This window comes from Sipha flava, unplaced genomic scaffold (assembly GCF_003268045.1).
Source record: "Sipha flava isolate LNK unplaced genomic scaffold, YSA_version1 236_pilon_pilon, whole genome shotgun sequence".
NCBI lineage: Eukaryota > Metazoa > Arthropoda > Insecta > Hemiptera > Aphididae > Sipha > Sipha flava.
In genome coordinates this window covers 40,790-64,927 of record NW_020272878.1, presented here as the reverse complement: position 1 = coordinate 64,927, position 24,138 = coordinate 40,790, and the positions used below count along the sequence as shown (strand labels likewise).

At 30.4% G+C, this 24,138-nt stretch overlaps 1 protein-coding gene across 2 annotated transcripts in view; it reads left to right on the top strand.

Annotated features, from left to right (window-relative positions):
- LOC112683863 (GTPase-activating Rap/Ran-GAP domain-like protein 3) overlaps positions 1-19,073 on the top strand; it is a 196,706-nt gene extending 177,633 nt beyond the window's left edge. The window contains exons 19-24 of one of the 2 annotated variants that reach the window (XR_003148622.1): positions 503-737; positions 7,350-7,433; positions 7,892-8,010; positions 8,201-8,318; positions 17,113-17,426; positions 17,746-19,073. Coding sequence is in view for 1 of the 2 variants with exons in the window: in XM_025555048.1 (XP_025410833.1) it covers positions 503-737; positions 7,350-7,433; positions 7,892-8,010; positions 8,201-8,318; positions 17,113-17,351 (795 nt within the window). In the remaining variant the exon portion in view is untranslated. Of the gene's footprint in view, positions 1-502; positions 738-7,349; positions 7,434-7,891; positions 8,011-8,200; positions 8,319-17,112; positions 17,663-17,745 lie in introns of those variants that run through there. The other variant, XM_025555048.1, reaches the window with a different exon arrangement.
- The last annotated feature ends 5,065 nt before the right edge of the window (positions 19,074-24,138 follow it).

The window sequence follows — 24,138 nt, the reverse complement described above, 5'->3', positions numbered from 1 at the left end:
ACTGATTACATATCTCGATAATTACTCGATTTCAATATTGACGAAAGTGTTCTGGGCTTTTTTTTTGTAATATTTTTAATTAAGTGGTATACTTGCAATTTTAGGATAAAAAATTTAACAAAGCATAAGTAGTTCTAGTTTCATTCGGCCGCGGGTCAAACAACTATACGAGTGCATCCCGACCATATGCGGTAAGGGGGCAGAAAGTGTACGGGTTTCGTGGAGGGTTAAACATGATACGCCGTGGCATGCAGCCGTGGAAAGAAAAAACCCGAGCCTGGGGGTATATCTTAAGGTTTATCTTCATTTTTTTTTTTTGCAGTGTTCATTAAATTATTATCATTAATTGTGTTTAATTTTTAATAATTTGTGGTCCCTAAATTCCGGGTCGGGGGGGATCATTTCTTCCCCCTTTCTCGTAAGGCATGCGCTACGGTTCCGCACCCCTTATTGAGCACATCCTTGGACATATAACATTTACAATTCGTGTGGTATTCGACAGGAGTTCCAAATCGCCGAGCAGCCGTCAATCATCACATTGATTGAGTCGACGGTGGGCGGCAATTCGGACACGTGCAGCATATGCGTCGGCTACAAGCATCAGTTCGACATCATCACCGATGGGTCGGGCACCGCTCAACGGTTGTTCGCCGTCCAGGAGGGCACCAAAGCTCATCTTGTGTCCGCCACGGATCTTTACGAGGACGAAGAGCCCGAGTTGCTTTTGTGCTACAACAGTATGTTTCGCGCGCGCTTTACCACTCCACGCGACGATACATGTGCACGTACATAGTAGGACCGTACTTAGTGTGTAGTGTGTATGTGTGCGAATAAGACTGATTGATCGATCATATTTTTAACTTGTAAACTATGTTTTTTTTTTTTAAACCTCCGAAACAAATTCAAAAACAAAAATTCCAATACAATTCGACAGGGTAAAATTTTTTTTTTAACCGGAACGAAAAACGATCGTCAGAAAATCATGATGATTTTTATCGTTTATGAATTATCTGTTTTTTATGAAAAATAAATCTGTTTTTCGTTAGTGAATCACTATCGGACTGTACGCACCATAAGCAATTATGTAAATAAAAATAATCGCACAGTAGAATTTGAAAAAAATGTTAACAGCAATGACTCGTCGGACGGTGTTGATTTTTTATTTCTCCTCGAAAACTAACGGAGTCTATAGCCGGAGACCCAATTACATGCTGACGTCAAGTCCGGTCAATTCGAGATCGATGTAAATTCCTATCACCAATCTTTGTGGCTATTCTCGTGTGTACGGACAATCGATGTTCGATTACGACAATCGCATTTTAGAATATTACAATATTCTATTGATCTATTGCTATAATTTCTAATTTATTCGAGATCATGCACATGTACGGTATATAACATCATGTTATAAAGATATGGTTAAAACCCCGCTTTCTATCTGACAACTGGAAAAACGTTGATGCCAGACATAATCCGATGAATGATGAATTCTTTACCTGATACCACTTAAAAGTTGCGTTTGATAAACATCCGTTGCAATATATTATTATTATTATCATTGCTTTTGTTGCACGATCGCGACGTGTCATCACGTCTAAAATTTAAATAAATAAATGCTGCATGTACTACTTATGCCTATCAATACCCGTAAGCTCAACGACGTGTTCAATGACAACTGGATCATGATTAAAAAAGAGTCGTAATATCTCTGAAAACTTTACGTCCATTCGTTTAACAGAATGCGAGTGCTAGTACAATATGAAGAAAAAATATTATGTGTTTTTACAATAGTTTCGCTTAGTGATGACGATTTCCGTCAACACTATCATTGATGTATTATGTATTGTTTTCACGTCATTCGGTGAAAAACCTTTGAAGAAAAGCGGTATTGTGCATTATTATTATACTGCGTATGGCTAATGAATCCATTATTTATAATACCTCACTCGGATACATTTTTAGTTGTATTTTTTCATCTATGTACGACATCCGTATTCTAAAAACTCTTTCATGTTTTTTTCTCTCCAACCTATCTCAAAATTGTAATTATTTTTAATTTATTGTAAAAATTTTTCTTTCTTTAAGGAACGTACTTTGAATTCAAATTTTTTCCCTTACCATGAAATCATATTTTCTTTTACAGAATCGTAAACTCAACGATTTAAATAAATATGTTTATATTATTTAGAAGTCATATCCCTTTATACATTTTGATATCTTTAATAAGTTCTTACGTTTTTAATTTCAACAAGATCTATAATTATTTTTAGTGTTGTTTTTAATTTTACTTGCACAATTATTATAGAATAAATGCAATTCCTCAATATCATCACCACCAAAATGATTAATGTAGTGTACCTTATAAAAACTACAAATCATTTGGCATTTTTCTCGCTACCACATTATGATAATCATAATATAATTAATAATTTGAGTAAAAATTATGAATACCAAAATAATGAACATATAACTGACAAAAATAGTATACTTCTTGTACTAAGACTGACTAAAACTTGACTTAAACCAAAATAAAAACCTAAGAATATTTGGTTTTGATTTCTCTTATTATTATTTATTTATTTTTTTTTTTATTATTATTATTTTAAGAACTATTATTCCTGTAACAAATTCTCTTTTTATCATAATTTAAAATTTTATTTTTATTTTTATATTTAGTTCTACGCATTCTGAACAAGCATATTTAACTGGAGTACCAAAGCTTGTTGAGAAATTATTCTTAAAATTTTTCTAATACTCGTAAAATTGATGTTTTATTTACCCATCTAATTTTCGATATTTGTCTATAAATATTGTATACATGATTTTAATATTTAATTTAAGTTCAAGGTAGTTTTGGTTCAATTTTGTTATATAATGGGTATGTTTAGTTGGGAAACTTGGTATTTATTCATGAACTTTTTGACAGAACTCCGATGATATAGTATTAGTACTTTACAAATATTTTTAATACTCGTAATAACAAGGGTAACATTATGCTCTTAACAAATTGATCACCTATCTAATCCTTTTATTAGAAATATTCTATAAAATAGGAAATATGCACTGTTTGTACAAAACCATGTATTTATCAATATTAAATTCGATATTATACATAAGTGATTTTAGAAAAATGTATTAAAAATTTTACATTTTTACAATTATTTAATACTCGTTATTTAGTTTATTAAAGTTTGAATACGGACTTATCTTCATAAAAAAAATATTTAGCCGATGTACGTAATTTTTTTCCAATTACAGAAAAAAACTCCTTTCAATTAATAATGATAAATATAATTTATCAGTACATATTCATCAGAAGTGTGACGATAACATGTAAATTACTCGTCACACCCCACGGCGAGCTCATCGTGTCACGCACATATTATCCGGTCAAAAAAGATCGATAAAAAACATACCCTCATATGAATTTATTACAGCCATTAACTTAATAAATAATAATTATTAAAAATACTAAAAATGTATTTATATATATTTCATAATATAAAAATCTAACGCAAATAATTATATAAATTATAATTAAAAATATTAAAATCACATAATAGAACACGTGTATTTGAAAATAAATTGTAAAAAAGTCATTAAGAACTCACACATTCTTTAATAACTGTCAATATTTCAGTAATAGTTATAATAAAATATACTATTTACCAATTTACAGTGAAATACACATAATTAATAAACATCATTTAACATATAGCGACGACCAACAAGACAATAATACTTATAAATAGATTCTTAATACCCGATGGCTGACAATGAAGTCTGTCTATGTACTAGTAGTGATGAACGATTCACGATCTAGATCGAAAAAAAATATAGCTATAGAAAGCATACTTATTTATTCTACCTTACCAAATCTAGATTTTAAATTATATTATAAAATTGTCTTTAATTGTAAAATAATCTAGTTAATTACTTGTATAATTTCAGATTTAATAACAAGACAATTTATCAAAGATATTATTATATTACCGGTTATATAATTTTGTCCGCAGAGTTCTTTATTAGCTGCTTTGAAAGGCTTAAGAATATGAGTTATTTCTAAAAACCTATCTAACTCTGGATTGGACGACACAGCAGGGGCTTTAGAAAATTTTATTTTAATAGAAGCAACTTGATTAGAACATTGCATAAAACGATCCATTATAAAAAAAAGTTGAATTCCATCGAATAGGGCTGTTTTAATTTTAACGAGTTAAACTTGACGATTTTGATACATACGAATTTAAATTAGATATAACTGAATCAACAGAGAATATGGATAGTTTATAAGTCTAAAAATATAGCAAATAAATAAATATTATAATACATACCTATAAGTATTTGTAATTTGTAGTGAATAAAACGTTTAACAGTTAAACCTCAACTTACAGTACTACTAATATTTTCAGCTAATTCATCAAACTTCAACTACAAATTTTATATCAAACCGTAGGTGATATAAATAATTAAAAATATTATGAATGTCTGAATTTTTTTGTAATTTAATTTATTCAAGGCCCTTTCAACTAAGATAAATTCTCTGAAATAATGCTAAACAGTACAAACCTAAAACTATTTCTCAAAACAAACAACAATATCGAAAATGCTGTCCAAGATCTTACATCTTCTATAAAATCTGCCGTGTATGAATCCTCTTATAATATAAATTAAACAAAACAACCACATTTGTATAAAAAAAGTGTTACCCGCTCATATAACAAATATAATCTAATCTCACAAAAACGTCGATCCCACACCCAATTCCAAATATATCGATATCATTCTGACAAATAAACATTAAATCGACTGTCAAATACAAAAGATTGTCGCTGTAGAAAACTCAAAAGAAATACTCCAACCCCTCATCGGCTCTAATTAAGCTCTAGCCTCTTCAGATAAAGATAAAGCTGACCTTTTTGGTGAGCCTTAATCCAATGTATTCACACCCTAACCGATATTCTATCCGATCCTGAGCTCTTAAACTTGATCGATAAATTTCTATACAGCCCTTTCCCAGTATCACTACCAACCAAACTCACCTCCCCAACGAAGTAAAATTTTAAAGTTTAAAATTTAAAATTTAAAAGTTAGTAAAGCACCAGGATTTAATAACCAATGAAATTCTAAAAAAAAAATACCCGATAAAATTCTAATTCTCATTACTTACATCTTCAATTCCATATTTAGACTCTTATGCTATACTTTAGTATGGAAGTTATCAACAATTATAGTCATTCCTAAATCTAACAACCCAAAAAAAAAATAGTAACTTCATATAGACCAATCAGTTTATTACCAACTCTGGCCAAGATATTTGAAAATATCATTCTCGAGAGAATTAGACCAATACTTCAAAGACTTGATATTATTCTTAACTCATAGTTTAGCTTTAAGGCTAAATACTCAACCATACATCAAATGCGCAAGATAACAGATATAATATCATCACCATTCGAAAAAAAATTATTACTATCCCGATGTATTCTTTGATATATCGCAAGCATTCGACCGAGTTTGGCATAAAGGCCTGCTTTATAAACTAAAGTAGTTCCTACTCACCCCATACTCCTTAATGATCAAATATTATCTCAAAATCCAAGCTTTTGTTGTTTAGTAGTTTAACTCCTTTTCATCTTACTTTTGTATTCAAGCTGGAGTGCCACAAGACAGCAACCTTCTCTCGCCTGACTTGTTCAACATATACACTTCCAATATGCCAAACTCAACAAACACAATCATAGTCTCATATATAGGTGGCATAGCAATACTCTCTCTCGGAAAAAACCCAGTTCAATCCTCCATCTCTTTACAAAATCACTTAAACTTAATTGAAAACTGAGCAAGCAAATGGCATATCAAAATAAACCCCGAAAATTCGGTTCATGTAAATTTCACACTCATAAAAACCGAATGTCCTCCTCTATATTTTCAAGGATCACATATCCTTAATCTAATAGAAGTCAAATATCTTGGAACTATTCTCAATAAGAGACTAATCTGGAGACTACATTTAAAATCAAAAAAAAAACAACTAAACAACCGCTTACATTTTCTACGACTAATACTCAAATCCAAATTATATATACACGTAAAAAATATTCTATATAAATCACTTTTAAGACCCATATAGCTATCATATGCCATTCATATTTGAGTTGTGCTAAACCCTCCCAAATCCGTTCCATACAGGCGTTCCAATTAATAAACCTTCGACTTGTCACTTCTACACCCTAATTCGTATCGAACGAGACACTGCAACAATCTAAACAACGAAACAATTAGCCAATTAGCTTTTAATCACTACTCTAGATTCTACTCTAAAATATCTACACATTCAAACCCGAACATTTTATCATTCATGCAAAACTCTCCCTGTGAACTCAATACGCCGTTTGAAACGAAAATGATGCAGATACTTAAATAAATCCGCAATAAAATAATATTGCGTTGGGTTCCATCAATGGATGGCCTTCCTCCTCATAGAATTCATGTCTCACCTGTATACTTTGTCTTCATATATATTTATTGGGCTTCACTGTCATAGATTGCTTATTTCTAATAAAAAAATAAATAAAAAAAATTTTTTATTCATAAATATTATACCATTGATTATATATATAAATTAAAGGGTTAGTTCTAAGCATTAAAAGAAATTCTGAGACTGCTAAGCATTCTCTAATCCCACTGGTTGCGCCAATACATAACTGAAGTGTTATTTTGCGTAAAATCGCTAATTATTTACCACGTAGAAATAATAAGATACATGTAGTTGTACCAGATAAAGCAAAAGAGCAGGTAAAATATACAAGTATCAGTAAAATAATATCTCTACAAAACGTTGCGAAATACCTGGTTATGTCACTGGTGAACAAGTATGTAATAATAAAGCTAATAATACTCCTTTAATAGTTCACATTTTTCTCCGTGAACAATTTGACATTTGATTTATATTTCACGTATACCTTTTATCCTATATATAATACGTGCAATTATTCCACTATTATATGTTTTTATATAATACAAGGAAAAAAATTAGTTTTGAAACGTCACCTAATTTAAGCAATCTGAAAAAAAAAAGAAGAAGACGAAAAATTTAAACTTTCGATGGCTACAGTAACTTTTAAGCATTACTTTTGAAATTATTTAAAATCTCTCGTACACATACACACATTTATACGTGCTTACGTCATATACATTATATTTATGAAATCCCACAAATTAAGATTAGATATATATTATATGTGATCTCATCGCGTTCGAATTCTTATTCCAATGAGCGTTTATTGGCTTTTTCAATGTACCAGCTTAATGAATTAAGAACTAAATCAATGCATTGTGTTTTACAGACACTTGTCATTTTCAAAAACTCAGTGAGACGAACAATACGACCGAATTCGATTTCCATTGGAATTCCATTCCAAAAGACATAGGTAATTAATGACGCGTTGCGCCCTCTAATTAAGTGGTTTGGTGAGTCGCAATCAATATGAAGCGAGCACGCTCTGTGGAATAATCCTGAAAAACCGTTTGCTTTTATTATTATATTATTATCATAATAATTTTTTCTTATTTATAATAATTTATAATTTAAAATTATAATAATTTTTTCTTATTAATTTCTCTTATCCATTTTACGTGACATTTTACGGTTTTGTTTTAACGACGAGAAAACTATCAATTCCTACGTTTTCATCGTTACATAGTATTTGACAATGTACATAGTGTGAAGCTGGAACGATCAACTGGAACAATCTATATACGCTCTCAAGTGGTTAAAAATTATTTTCAAAGAGCTTACTCGTATAAAATTGGTTGATGACAAATCGCGATCTCACAACCATCATTACACCAAAATAATCATAATACATTATATTAAATTTCTCTGCAGTGTGTACCTTTCCGTACATCATAGCATTTACAACGGATACAATGGAAATCAGACTCATAATAAACGGCAATCTAGTGCAGACAATGGCGATGCCGAAATTGAAATTGATTTGCTCCAAGGTATACGCTTCCATCCATAAAATTTTTGAATGTCAAACCAACTTTTTTTTCAAAAAAATTAAATTAAATTTTACATACCTACCTCCTATCGAGTATAAATTCTAATTTATGTTACGCATAAATCAATAATGATGTTACTATTATAATTTGGTTTGTTTGATTGAACTGATTTTTATTTATTTATACATAGAATGATATATATTTTGCCACTACGGCTCCAGAGTTTTTCCACGGAAAAATGGAAAGGCTACAAATGGACCAACAAAAAGTTGAACGAGAGAGCATGTCACCACCTGCTTCACCGCACTGTAAATATACATAATATTTATTTAATTTTTTTATTAATTGTATTGAATAGTGTCGTGTTTGGGTAAACGATCGAACCGCTATGAAATAAAATCCATTTTGCCAAACACTAATATTGTATAGAAATCGCGAAACGCAAAGAATAAAAAAAATATTATCACGAGTAAATACTTAAAAAAAATCAATAATCGTGATTATAAAGTAAAACCCGAATCGTTTAAGTAAACATTATACAAAAATTAAATGATAATAACGATTGAACACAAAGATAGATATTATCATTGATTATAGAATTAATTTATTCTATATTCAATGGTATAACTCAAATATTTGGAAAAAACTAAATTGTTGAGATATACGTTAAATATCTTAATTTTTCTATCTGGGATCGATTTTTAAATGTTATACATTTTTTTTGTTTTTAATATGTAACTTAAAATATGTTTGCCTAAAGTTATTACTATCGATAAACAATAAACGAATAAAAAAATAATAAAAAAATTAATTAACGGTTAATACTCGTAAATAGTATATAAATAAATAAAAAAAATAGATTATATATAGAAATAAATTAATTAACGAACTAATAAAAGCTTAGTAGGCTGCAGTTATATTATATTTATAATGTAAGATTGGTTTCGTAATCATATTATATATATATATATTATACCTGATGGTGAATTTTTAATTTGAAACCAATCGTACTTTATAAATAAAATAATACTCTAGGCTAAGGTTTTATTGATCAATTAATTTATTTATATCTATGTATAAATTATTTTTTTATTTATATTTGAATGATAAATGTTTTAACATTTTCAATTCCTTGTATCATCCAATTACTGGTGAGCAAAAGGAGAGAAGAAAATTTTACCACGGGCTACATGATACGAATCTAAAATGAGAAACTACCAAAGAGGTCATGGTATGCGAAGTATACGTGAATTTTAATTTCAAATATTGGCAATAATATTGTAGTAGCTTTTTTTCTTTCCGCCGTAGCTTATTTAAAATTAAAGAATTGAACAAGTATATATACAATATTTATAACAAGTATATTTTTCTCTAAATCAATTTTCCATTGCTGATAACTTACCTCCAGGTATTAATATTATTTTATCAATATAATAATAGACCCCGTAACTGGTGGGTCTTCGTTTGATGGGTTGCGAAAATAAATTTCGATTAGTATACACTTCTGAAAACTCGCTTCAAATTATTCCATTTGCAATACCTTTTTTTATTTTAAAGGATTTTTTTATAATTTTCGATAAAAAAAAAAAAGAAAAAAAATATATCAAATTATTATTTCTCAATTGAGATTTTGTGATATGTATAGTCGACGTCATTAGACTATTTCAATAATAGTTTTTAAACAATTTTTTTATTTATATATATATACGATAGAAGGTCAAAACTAAGATACCTACGAATTTTATCAAATATTTCAACACAATATGCAATTAAAATCATTGCATTATTTTCATAATTTGTTTATTAAGAAAAAAACAAACAAACGTATCTAAGACAACGGAATAATGAACGCAATGTAATTATAAAAATTTAGCCAAACTAACTACGTTGTGCGAAATTCTGCATATTTATTTATTTTTTAATTTTTTTAATTTAAAATGTTTCAAAAAATTAATGCTCTTACCAGTTTATAATATTTATTATAATATGGCGTTTGACATTTTTATAATTGATGAGGGAGGGAATTGAATTTATATAATGATAATTTTAATGAGTTTTTTTCTCAAGGGATTTTATATTGAAATTACTGGCTATTATAGGAAGATTTTTGTCGAGTTTGTTTAAAAGGACTGTAGGTAGATAAGGTTTAATAAGGTGGTTTAATAAGGTTATGAATTCGAACAAAATTCTTCACATTGAATCGAAAGTATTGATTGTTTGTTTAGCGGCTTTTGCGCTGGTATATGATGGATCGGGAGAGATTGTGTTAGATACATAACTTAAAGCTATAACTTTTTTGGTTTATTTATGGATTCTTTCAGTTTTCAGTTAGGTTAAGTTAGATTACAACCTTTGTATGATGCTGTATGTCCATAATGCACATCTAGCCGGGCGGCTGCCACATTTAGTGCACTTTTATGTTGAATGATCTTCGTCATATTTAAAGCACCTAAGCTGTTGATTACAGTATTTACGCGTATGGTCATATGTTTGATATATGTGACATTGGAGTGGTCTATTTTGTTTTACATGTGGTTTTTCGATAACCACAGAAGAGTGGAACAGTATATTTATCTTGAGAATTTCTTGATTATTTTCATGAACAGCCAGTACTACGTGAAGTAGTGGTAAGAGCCGATGATTATTTTTCATATTAACCATGCATATAGCCAAGTATCCTAGTTAGGCTTGAGTATTTGAAATATCGGTTAAAATTATAGAACGATGGATATTTCCAATAACTACTTTGTACTAACGTTTGCATAATTCTGCATCGGTATCGCTTACGTAATCAATATTGTAGATTATGCTTATTTTATGTTGAGCTATTAGGAATATTGGTGTGTTTTTACACGAAAAATGTTTAGTACCCGTGAATAATATTAGTTTCTTATGTAATATTGAAAAAATTGTGACTTTTTTATATAATCACCGATATTCGAGTAGGCTTAGGTGTGACTTCAATTTAAGGTTCCTGCTCAAGCCCAACTATGCTATTATTAGGTTAGTACATTGGTTTCAATTTCTCTGTCTTCCTTGGCCAGTGCAACGTTTGATGAACTAAATGATTAATTTTTTTTTTCTTTTGCTCTATATTATTTTGAAAATTTGAAAGGCAAGAACAAATGCTGTTTTGATTTAATTGCATGTGGTTATCAAAGCAGCGTTAAACGGTCTCAAATGTGAAGTTCATGTGCTATTAACTTCAATATTGATGATAATAGAGCGCGATTAACATGATCTATGATAGTCGTTGGCACCGTACTGATACTGCATTTGATATGTGCGTAGAAAAAAAAAATCAAATAAAATGCATAAAAGTTTGGTTTTCCTACATGTATATTATACATAAATATATTCTAATGGAGATATTCTGAGAGTGGTATTAGTTGTACAGATTTAAGTTTGCGAGATTTTTGTGTACGCTTATTATTTTCGGTGGCTGTGTAGTAAAGTGCGTTTTACAGCTTATATTATTAGAATATTACATGATGGAGCAAACTGTATAATATATTTTATTAGACCGATTGGCTCGTTGGAAATTAGTAAAAAACTGCTTTTCCGAATCACCCATATATATTAAAGGGTCATGCGTTGAACATGTACTATCGCAACTCATAATCAAGTAAAACGACGTGCATAGAAATGTATAAACAGTATAGAAAACAGTATCGAAAAAAGCGGTGTGTACGCAGTGACTTTAAAAGGAAAAATAAAATATACATTTATTTATCAATCACATGGTTATTGTTTTATAGCCTTGTCGATAAGTATCATCTTAAACTCAAATAGCTGTGATATAATTATTATTATTATCGTCTGTTCGTAACCATTACTCAGGGGAAATATTTCGCGAAAAATAAACTTGCAACAAAATTACCGTTCGAATCCACATAACTTGTTTCGCACACAATTTATATTCATATAGTGGAGTAATACATAATACTATCTATATTACTTGTACATTAATACATTCGGTATTTCATAGTTTTTTAAAATTATTTTCGCCAATTCATTTTTAGAATAGGCATCGACACCGGAACGCTACGTCTTGATTACAAATATCAGTATCCCCGCACCAACGTTAAAAAAAAAATAACAATAATACGAGTGGGTAATATTAAGTTTTCCGTTATCGTCTTGGATTACAATGTATGATTTCCGACCTGCCGTCGTACTCTTCCTACGCGGGCAGTCCGTAATGACAAACAAAAAAACTATTTCTCGCTGCTTTATACGAATAATCACGTGAAAAATATCATTCAAATAGTCTAATAAAGAGTAATAAATGATTTTTTTCCACCTCCACGTTGCCGAAATATGCACGCTTGTGAATCATGATTTATCAAGATTTAGTTGCGAGAGCACCGTGTCACTTTTACGACCACTGTGTCGCAATACCGGTCGATCGAAACGTGTGGAATATTGACTGAGTTGACCGCTCTTGGCCCGAAAACTGATCCCTGGAGAATATCGTCATTTGTTGTTGTGTACTAGTCACTGTTCAAAATACAGCAAGCCAACAAACGACTGTTTATAAGCTGCAAGCGTATGTTGTGTCGCAGCCAACTATCATCAATTCGATCCATATCTATAGATATTGATTACTAATTGGAACGTCAAAGATTATCATACATGACATACCTTACATCACACCTTTTCCACGTACGTTACTCAAATTATTCACAAAAACTAGTGTTTAAACGCACAGAGTTTGGTTTTTAAAAAAATAATGAAAATACTAGTGTTATATCGTGATACCAAGTGATACCACTACTGCTATAAACGTGCGATAGATGAAAACCGAACAATTTCCGTTCATATTGCACATGTGTATCGGCAGTATTTTAATATGTAGCGCATCTATATATTTCGACAGCGCGGATGAAAATAAACGACCGTTACTTCTAAAGAGTAAGAAACCGTTAGTTTAGTTAGTAAGTTCACCAGGACCACCGCGCGTTTGAAAGCCAGCATCCAAACAGCGCGGTTGACGCCATGTGCAATCGAATCTAGGTCAAGTGTTTGAAAGTCATGTGTCATTAAGTCACGTCTCGTAAAATCATGTGATATAAAATCATTTTTCATGAATATTTTGTGTATTATAAACTTATTTCACATGAAAAAGATAAAATACGGTACGTGTTATGATTTGCAGAGTTATGGACGGGACTAATTTAAAGCACTTGCGAAAACGCGCATTTTTAATGGGTATTATGTATACAAGTGGTATATTTTTTCAACGGTCGGGTGCGTAACTTATCTTATGCATGTGCCGTTAACGATTGTTATTTTATTTGACTGCCGAATGAAAATCATAGATGATAGTCATACAAAAGCTCTAGGTTTATTTCTTACATCTCGCTATCGGGATGTTTACGCTCAAATGAAAACAATTGAAAATTCAACGGTTAAGAATTTGTTTACATTTTCTAAATTGTACCGATGTCCAATGAGTATGACTCTATTTTTTCGTAGTAATAATATTGAAAACTGTTTTCTGAAGGTTTAAACAACTTTAATTATTATAAGATTTACCACCAACCAAATAAATATATTAGAATTTAGAGAAGTACTTTGTTTCTATGGCGCTATTAACAATAGAATCATAAAAAATTAATAATTTTAATATTTAATAATGTAATAAATTGACATGGATATGTTTTGTTATAGAATCTTGATAAAATATTGTCCTAAAAGTCACACCGGTCGTCATCGTCATTGTTGAAAACTGTTCACAATAACTCACTTGTGTTGTATGTAAGACATACCCATAGGCCAATGTATCCGACTATACCGTGGTTAATTTTTCATAAATATTTTTTGTATAGATAAATCATAATACTTATCAACTTCAAATAGAATAAAATATTTAACATCCTAAAAAGCAATAACTTAATGGAAAACATTGACTTTTATACATAAGTAAATTAAAGAAAAAATAATATAACAATAACAAAAACAATATAATTGTAAGACAAAATTAAAATTAGAAATCGCTTAATTGTATATTTTATTAAAACATAATTTTTCAAGTTATGTGAAGTCATATATTAAGACTAGAGTATAGTTTTTAAAACAATAAAAACTTAAAAAAAAAAGCACTTAAAATAAAGCAATAAAACTCAATAAATATTCAAAAAATGAATCGAAATTGAATTTTTTAAAAAAAAATATTAGTTATAACAAAAAAGGATTAAAAATATTTATTAGTTTATTAATTTATTGAAAAAAAAGGTATTATAATAAAATAGATTTTTACTCTCAAACCTGCTGTTTTCATTTTTTTTCGCGTTAATTAAATATATAAGTAAATTCATGAAAATCAAAATCATAACTTATTAAAACCGATATAAAAAAATTGAAATTTAATTCATAAAAATTAAAAAACTTTTTTTAATTGATTTCAAACCCTACTGAAATAAGTATAAAAATAAACGTAGGTATTATAATTTATTGCAACGATCAGACTGAATGTATTGTCAAAAAATATTTAGTTAATGCGGGTTCATTAAATGATAAATCATAATTATCAATAAATTACACTATGAATACGACATCCCATGCATTCACGCTTATTGCTTATCATCGACAATTTATTGTTCGTTGGCAATCGATGCTCGTTCCACGAAAACTGTTATAAATTTAACTTTGATTTTAAATTTTAATATAAATAAACTGTTTTAGATAAATACAATATAGTATATACTAACCATTATTTGCAGAAAAAACCAGAAAAGTTCGGACTTATCTGGTTCGTGCACCAAAAAAAGAAAACCAAATAAGTCCATTTAGTATAAAAAATTAAAAACTATACTTATAACTAGAGCCCGGATTTATATGCATTTAAAAAGTGTCAAATATGATTCAAATATGCAAAGAAAAAGTGGCTAGATGTGCAATTATTGTATGCATTATGTTACACTTTATAAAATGTGTTTTTTTTTTTTTTTAAATACTTTTATACCAAATAAAATTCTAAATATTTTATCAAAAACAAAAATAGATGATAATATCCACTGCTTTATATTTCAAATCATCAATCTAAAACTTTTAGGAAACTTAAAAACGAGAATACAAATAAAAAAAAAACTAAAAATAAATATTGTAGATCATTTGAAGTTACCTGCTCTCAAAAACTAATAGAAAACTTAAAAAAATTCAAATCTTTTAAAATAATATTTTTGAAACAAAATACCTATCATATCTATTCGTGCTCTATTTGAGACGATTACAAAATTTACTGTAAATTAAAATAGTTAATTTATTAAAAATCCATTAAATATGCATGTTATATGCATTTACTTGTATGAACAAATATACAACAACCCTCGAAATATGCAAAATATGCAATATAAAATTAAGTGTTTAAATTCGGTGTGATATGAATCGTGGATATTTTCAATCTCCATAGATGTGCATATATTTAGTACTAACATACAATTGCATATAAATCCAGGCTCTATTATAAGTTATAACGGATTTATCTGGATTTTGCACAGACTTGTAGACGATTTCTTAAAACCTGTTTTCAAAATCGAAACCGAAACTGACATTTTTTCAATCAGTTTCAAGCTCTACTTATGTAATATATAATATTTATAACTTAAAAGAGACTAATTTCCTTGTGACCGAATCGTTGACACGTAATTTTAACAAGAATACATATAATAATAATAGTAATTAGTCAAATTAAAAAGTATAAAGTATAAAAGTATAAAAGTCCAAATGAAACTTTCTACAAAATTCAATTGAATTAATTTAAAAATTACTAAGACCTTCAACCAATTTAAATTACATTGGTATAATTGTGTTAAAACATATAGATAAAAGGTATTGATATGATATTCTAACACCAACTTTCTCCAATAAAAAAAAGTTTCCTTTCATAACTAGAAAAAGTATTTTTAAACACTTTTTCCCTTGACACTAAAATTATTATATTCATATAAAGAAAATTTATCAGAAGTTTCAAACATGAAAAAAATCTTACTTTTATAACTAGATATATATTACTTATAATTCGTTTAAACCAATAACATTCTTTTCGAGGTTATCAACAATAACGTCCCGTTTTCTCTAGTTTCGAGTTAAATAATTCCTATCCCGCCGCTGTAGCATGAAAAATAATCATCAAAACAATGCGCATTTACTTACGGCCGACCTCGTGCACCTGTACTAAGACCGATTGAGTTAGGAAAAGAGCGCTTGGCCGAAAAACAAAAAACAATTCCTAGTCTCGACTACAAGAGACCGATTCATTACACGCATCGCAACGGAATGAATCATGGTCTTTTGTTGCATGACGCATTGTGTTGTTATTATATGGGACGTGTTATTATTATCCGTTACAGGGTTTTGGTTCGGTGGTGATTTTCAAACGGTTAGTAACATCAAATAGTGTCGCGTCACAATATCGCGGTTTCTTTCGTAAATATCATCTCATGTGTATTTATGGAACGTGACACATTTGGGCGTTTCCACCGCTTTCTATCGCTAGCCACCGCAAAACGCCGTTGCATGTCGCGGTTTGACACGGCAGCGCCGCTAGAACTATTTTTGACCATTCAAAATGAGTTTTTTCGACACTGAACTTTTTATTGTAGAATTCGAAAAAGAAGAGTGCCTTTGGAAAATAAATTCTAAAAAAAATATGGTGGACCGCCATGTTGAAAAATATGGTGGACCGCCATCTTGAAAAAGCCTGGGCTAAAATTACTTCAACCATGTATCAATTATAATGGAAATCGAACTTACTTGTGATATTATAATTTATATTTTAATATATTAAAATCACTATGCACAACCCACGTGGATAATTAAAATTATACAACTGAGAACGTTAAACCGCGTTGAACCGCTTTTAGTGTGACACGAATTTACCTCCCGGTGCAACCGCGATAGTGTGACGCTACACCAAAATCCGCCAAAACAATTATCAACGTTGAAACGCTGTTGAATAGTATAGCGTTTCGTGGGGTGGAAGGGGTTACAACCGTAGAGAACCTTATCCCCCGCATACGTCACCGATCATTATTGCTACGGTCGTGGCGGCATGGTCGTTGGTTGATGTGATGATTAAGTACTGTGCATGTGTTTCAGTGTCTCCGGAAACGAAACCGCTACGCTTGTACCGGATACCTTTGAACGCGCTGACCGGCGTGATCGGCCCGTACGACCGGAAGTGCGTCAACGAGACGGACGACTCGAACGAGAACAAGGCCGTGGAGAATCTGAAATCGATGGAGATCAAGTCGTCTAGGGCGTCGGCGAGCAGGAGTTGTACGGCCTCACCAACCATAGGCCTGAACCCGCAAAACCACCTGCTGCACAAATCATGAGCGGACCCCAAGCTAGTGGTTCCTCCTCGCATGATAAACGTACACGTTAAACGTTAACATAAAATATATTAAAACGTATGTAAACAATATATGCAATGTCGCCTTGCGCGTGTCGTGCAGTTCAGCGGTGTATTCAGGCGGCGCGCGGTAGTGCCGATGGATGCGTTTAGATCGATTTTATCATCTGTAGTAAATTAATATGCATTATCGTGCCAAATCCGTCCGGATACGCTGCTGAAATTATAAAATTATCACAATTATTATAATATACATATACGAGTATATATTATTGATTACATAAATACAATGCATTTATCTTCAAAAAGTTAAGAAAAAAAAAACTACATATATTATACGTATATTATATTATTTGAATTCCTTATGGCGCTGCTAGTTCGATTTTCTGAACCGAAGTCCCCTGCTGTGGTTGGATTTAGGGACTCGGATTTAGTCCAACGGCTGCAGACTTTCTCGTCTCGTTCATCAGATCATCGAATCATTTTCTATAAGTTTTTTGTTTATTTTTTTTTTTTTGTATATAACTATTACGCATTATATTTTAACTATACATTATGGTGATGTTTTATTCTATTGGGAAAACAAATTTTCTATTTTTGGTAACTATATATATATATATATATGGTAAAATACTGATATCACTTTACCTGTACATTAAGCATAATTATCGTTCAGTCGCCGTTTGTATATACGACAATTGCAGCGCAAAATAATACAGTAATAGTAAAAGCAGTATAATATAATATCTATAAACATTAATTTTACAGGGACGTAATATTAACAGTTTAAAATCGTTTTGAAAACCTATCCCGGTGTCATAGAAGCGAATCTGGGTAATAACATTTTTTTGTGCAATTGAACGTACGAACACGTCTCGTCCAGTAATAACGTTTTTCGTTCATATTTTTACAAATCATTGAATATATATACCAAAAAACGATGATACAGAAGTAGAACTTAAATCCCATTCTACACTTTGCACTGCGACACTGCAAAAGTAGTATCTATATTATATACTTGTACTTTACTAATAAAGACTTCAACGCCACCGTCGTTTCCCTCTGACACTATGCTGTGTTCTGCAGATATGAAACAATGCAAAGGCTATGCCTCTCAATATTTCTCACACCACAACACTTGTAAAATTGACTGTTCATATTTTAAGATAATGGTTTAGTGGGTTTGTAGCCTGTTCATATCCACTCCCTCCCCATAAACTATGATTTTAGACCTATATGCTGTTGGCCCTATGAACTTCCACGCAAATCATTTATCGATCGTTCTTAATTGCACCTATCTGCCAGTAAAATACATCTAGATCCGCTCACGATCAATCTCGTGGTATAAAGCTACTGGATAATCACTGCGCCACGGACAGTTTAGCCTTATTGCGTTTTTCGGAATACACCATAACCGTATTTGTTATTATTTTCTTTCCGACTGAATCATTTCAATATTCGTTGTACTTGTACAATACGTCTTGTACGATTTAATAATACCTCTTCCTACGAGTGAACGTTCGGTGATTGCAAACTGTGCCCAAGGTACAGGTAAACACAAAATCGTACATGTAAACTGCGCCCGAGTTTTTATCTAGTGTAATAAGGTTATATGTAAACTGCGCTCTGCTGAAATTTAACAAATTGATAGCTATATTTATATAATGTAATAATATATAAATTTAAACAAAATTACAATCTTTAATTTATAATTAATTTGTTATAACCATATAATAATAATATAATAAAATTAAAAATTACAAAAAAATATAAAGGATTCATTTATACTATATAGTTTTTATATGTGTATGTTTCTATTCGAATTTATTTTGATTTTTTTATAAACATGGAAATATTTGGACGAGTTTTATAAAAGTTAGAATAAGAAGCTAGATTTTGATCACTTTAATAATTAATAATCAATAATTAATAGTTATGGTTTAAATTTTGTTCGGTAATTTTGTTGTTGTCACCTACCATATTTAAAAATTTTGTGCAAGTTTTGACTGTACATCGCCACTAAACGTCACCCTAATTCGGAGGCCGATTAATTTTACGAAATTTAAAATTTGAAATAGTTTTCAAGCACTTTTTGGGCTGCTACATGAATTGTTCGTCCATCGTGATTTCACTGATTAAAGCAAATATTATTGGTACTAGCAGACCTATGCTGGATATAGTGATAATCTACAATATTCGCATTACCGCAGTATTCAATAACGTATTTTTACAAATACTATGGTTTCGGACAAATAAAAAAATTCTGTGATAGAATTGAAAAAATATGCGACCATAGTGACTTTAATAAATTTAAATTTATATATATTTTACAAAAGGGACACGATTTAAGTTATTATACCTTTTTTAACATGAATAAAAAATTGGGCGCAATTTACATTACACTTTTTCAACATAGATAAAAATTCAAGCGTAATTTACAACAAAAACTGATAATTTGGGCGCATTTTACGTATGCCTTAAACGTCAATTCCTCTATCGTTTCAAATTATTGTCTAGTAAAGTTTTCCAGCCCCGAGACGCGTTACATTCCCAATGGGTACGCTTCACCCACCACCGACTACGATTTTTCTTACTATATGATGAATCTATATTTTATACAGTTTACTATACTACGGTATCATGTTATCACATCGGAAACAAACCGATGTTAGTTTAAGGAAAATATTATATACGTATTGTTTAATTTTAGATGTATGATTCTTATTGTACAACAATAATTTATATGGTTGAAAACGTTTGTAATGGGCATCGCGGTTGTAGTGACTTTAAAGCGATATGCAGAATTGTGAAATTTATGAATTTTGACGCTCGGGGCTAATAAAAAATCACCGCCCTTACGTAGGTGGATCAACGGGGTATGTTCATGAATTTTTTATTTTTCATAAACTGAAAAGCGCTCTTATACCAAAAACGCCTGGAGCAAGCATACTCATTTCCCCTCCCTATAACCAGCATTGCGTATAGGTACACCGTAGATATTATATCCATACCGATTACGCGATGACGTTTATTTTTGATCAATTTGGAAAATGTCTTACAGACCACGAAAAAGTTAAGCTAATAAATTATTCAGTTACTGCACTCTGTCATCAGTAACGATTACCTATTTTTATTAGTCCCTCGCAGAACATCATTACAAACGATTTCTACTACATATAAATAACGAATATTAATTAAGACATATAATATTAATGTTTATATGTATGAGTGTGTGTGTGTTTGTGTGTTTACGTGTACGTGTACGTTTACGTGTTAATTTACGTGTTTAATTCAATTTAAATGTCAATTTTTTTCCATTAAAAATATATTACATATACTATGTTGCATAAGATATCTTATAGTTTTATTTACTTGTTTAATATTATAATATTATATTCCAAAACAATAGATGTTTATATTTTTCCGTTTTGTTTAAACAATTATAGCCCGATTAAATTATGTGATAGAATTATTATTGTTCGTTACCATTACTATAATATAATAAATATTATTTATTTTCATTTATCCGTAAATAAGTTTATAGAGTTTATCGTTTATGCGGTGGAAACTGAAACAATTTCGTGCACGCGTCATAATAATAATACTAAAAATGTAATTTAGAATTATTATTAAACGTCAGTCCATTTATAATAACAATATACTGTTATTTTATTATTATTATTATTATTATTATTATTATTATCGTGCACGGACGTACGTTGCGAGTAGGTTGTAACCGTAATATGTAGATTAGCGAATTCATTACAAAAAAATAATTATTGATTTTATGTATTAAAAATATATATTATTATATCGCGAGGTATGTACGAAATCGAAGATCAAGCGTATACGATATGTACCTTAAATGTTATAAATAATAATACAACTATGATTTGTTTTAGTATTATATAAATATATAAATATATATATATATCACGTTATTGAATTAAAAAAAAAAATGATATACATTTATCGAGGAAAATTAACTTAAATATACTGATGATAATATAACATTAAAGATATACACATTTATACTACGCATTATGTGCCATTATGTATATTATATAAATAAATACAATACGATATATTAAATACTGTATATCTATTCATGATTTTTGGCGATGTTACGATTATAAATTTATTTTCAAAACGTATTTGTTCGTTATCGAAAAACCACTGTGAGCAGTAAAATGACTGCGTTTTCGAACACATACCAGGGGATGGACACAACACGACGGCAACAAAATAAGCGGCCATTTTAATTGAGGTATTTTTGTTATCAAATTATAATCAGTGATAACTGATATTCGTTATTAATTGTAATTTCAATTATGGTAATTGTTCAATATGTGATCTACCAAACAGTGTGAAACATGGTGACCTACTGGGTACCAAGAAGTTTTTACTTGTGGATCATTTTTTAGATAGTATGTTGTACCATAATACAGGCCCATGTGCAGGATTTCAGAATGGGAAGTGTTTAAAAAAAAAAATGTATAAAATAGATTCATCGATGATTAAATTATTTATATAAGATTTAGGTATTTATATAAATCTTTTAAGTATAATAAAAACGTTTATATCGATATAATACTATAAAATGCAAATCATTGTTGTAGTAAATTTACAAATATAATTGTAATACATTTACAAAAACACAATTTATATTTTTTCGGTTATGATGGAAGGTTGGGGGTTGACCCATGGTCATACCATAGTATAAGACTTATAAGCCCCCCAAATCTCAAACTCTTATCGCACCTAATACCTTGAAAAATAATACTACTATTAGTAACATTTGAAAATACGCAGTAGCTTATAAAGAATATTACTACCGTTTCGTGATGGAATAAAATGTTACTAACTTCCTACTGTACCTCAAATAAAATGGCTGACTGATTTCATTATTGTCCTATGCTGCCCATGTAATTTGTTATCAGTGTCCATTCTGTGCACATACCAACAGCAGTACCCCTCCATAGCGTTTTCCGTTTAATAGCTCTTTCGTTGTATTCGCAATTGTTTATTTTATTTATTATTTTGCTGAAAGATATAAGATTATTTTTCTCTTTAGTTTTGTGAATTGACTGGTTTGATAGCAACATAGTAGAATGAACAATTTTAGGTATATTTATTTAATAAATCAACACATTTTCTAAAGCTATAAGCTAAATATAATTATCAAACTTAATCAAAGAAAACACAACTTCAACAATAAGTTATAAAATACAGATTTTAATTAATATCAAAAAACGAAATCGATTTTTATTTTTTGTATTGCAAAATATCATTTCGTTTTTTTACCAAATATTTTAGAATAAATTACATTTAATTTGAGAAACATCAGATTAGATAGAGGCCACTTATTCTTAAGCTTAAAAGGAAGGGCCCCATTTACAAAATTTCTGGGGGTGCCCAGACACACCCGGTACCCCGCATGACTATGCATCTGACGCAGAGTCGTATTCATAGTAACCATATGCCAAGGGTTTGCGTGGACCAACGATTTCACCATATTCTGTACACGGTCTATTATTAAATTTTGTGCACCAATACATTAAATGTAAATTTTACAGTTAACTAAAGAGATAAACCCTTGCGTTGCCAACTATCAAATTCGAAAGCAAATAGGTAATGGATTCGAGGATCGAATGAGAAATCATATATCGTTTTAGTGTACATGCATGTATTTCATTTCTACTCGAATGCGAAGAAATTATTGAAAACTGTCACGTCGCACTATCAGGACCAGTGCTATCCGGCGACATAATTTGGTAATAGTTGTGGGAATGGGGGATGAAATTATTGCAAATTTTATCAATGTACCTTCCCCTCAAAGATAAAACAAATTAATACATAAAATATAAGAAAATGTATGTATCTTGTATGTATAAGCACCATTACCGGTTTTACGGTATGTGAGGCCCCGAGATCTAATATATTTATCGGGGGGGGGGGTCTTTTAAATGCATAAGTTACGGTACAATTCATTTTTTAACGCAACAATAATTGTTATTGGATATTATTAAACTTAATGACCTTATCGGTAAAAAGTCAATTCTCGTATGAATCTGTTACTTAGAACTTTAATGTTTGTACGACAGTTAACGGTTATACACCAGAAACGACGATCGAGTGGGCTAGTTCTTGTACGCACGGACGGCGCCCGACAGAAACCCAATCGTAAAATAGTCAAATCGTCATCTGGGGATAAAACCTGAGAGTGAGAGAAAAAGTAGACTATAAGTTTAGGTTTGGATATGATATGGATGAAGGTGAGGTAACCGACTAGAGTAATTAATAAATATAACAACTGTAAATTATATTAAAAAATCGTACAACAGAAAAACAATATATATTAGCAACTTATGGACTAAGTGAATCGACCACATACGGTTGTCCGTAATAATAATAAAAGAATAACAATTATAAATAAAAAATTGATAAAGGTGTACGACCTGGTAATACTAATGCAGAATTGAAGTATGGTAACGGTATGGTCGGTGGCCAACCTGTCACAACAGTTGAAAGGTTCCTTGCTGCGTATGTAGAGAGCGCCGCTGGCACATGCAAATGAAAAATTTCGACTCGACACCCGGCGATAACGTCACAAAGACACAAACTAAAATGCGGGAATTCCCAACCGTTCGGACAGTGTTGGCAGCCGTACGGTCTCGAATGGGACGGTTCGGTAATTTGGCCGTCCGTACAGTCTACGGACGGACCTGTCAAAAACACGTAAAAATACGGTAATTCTATTTACCTACATG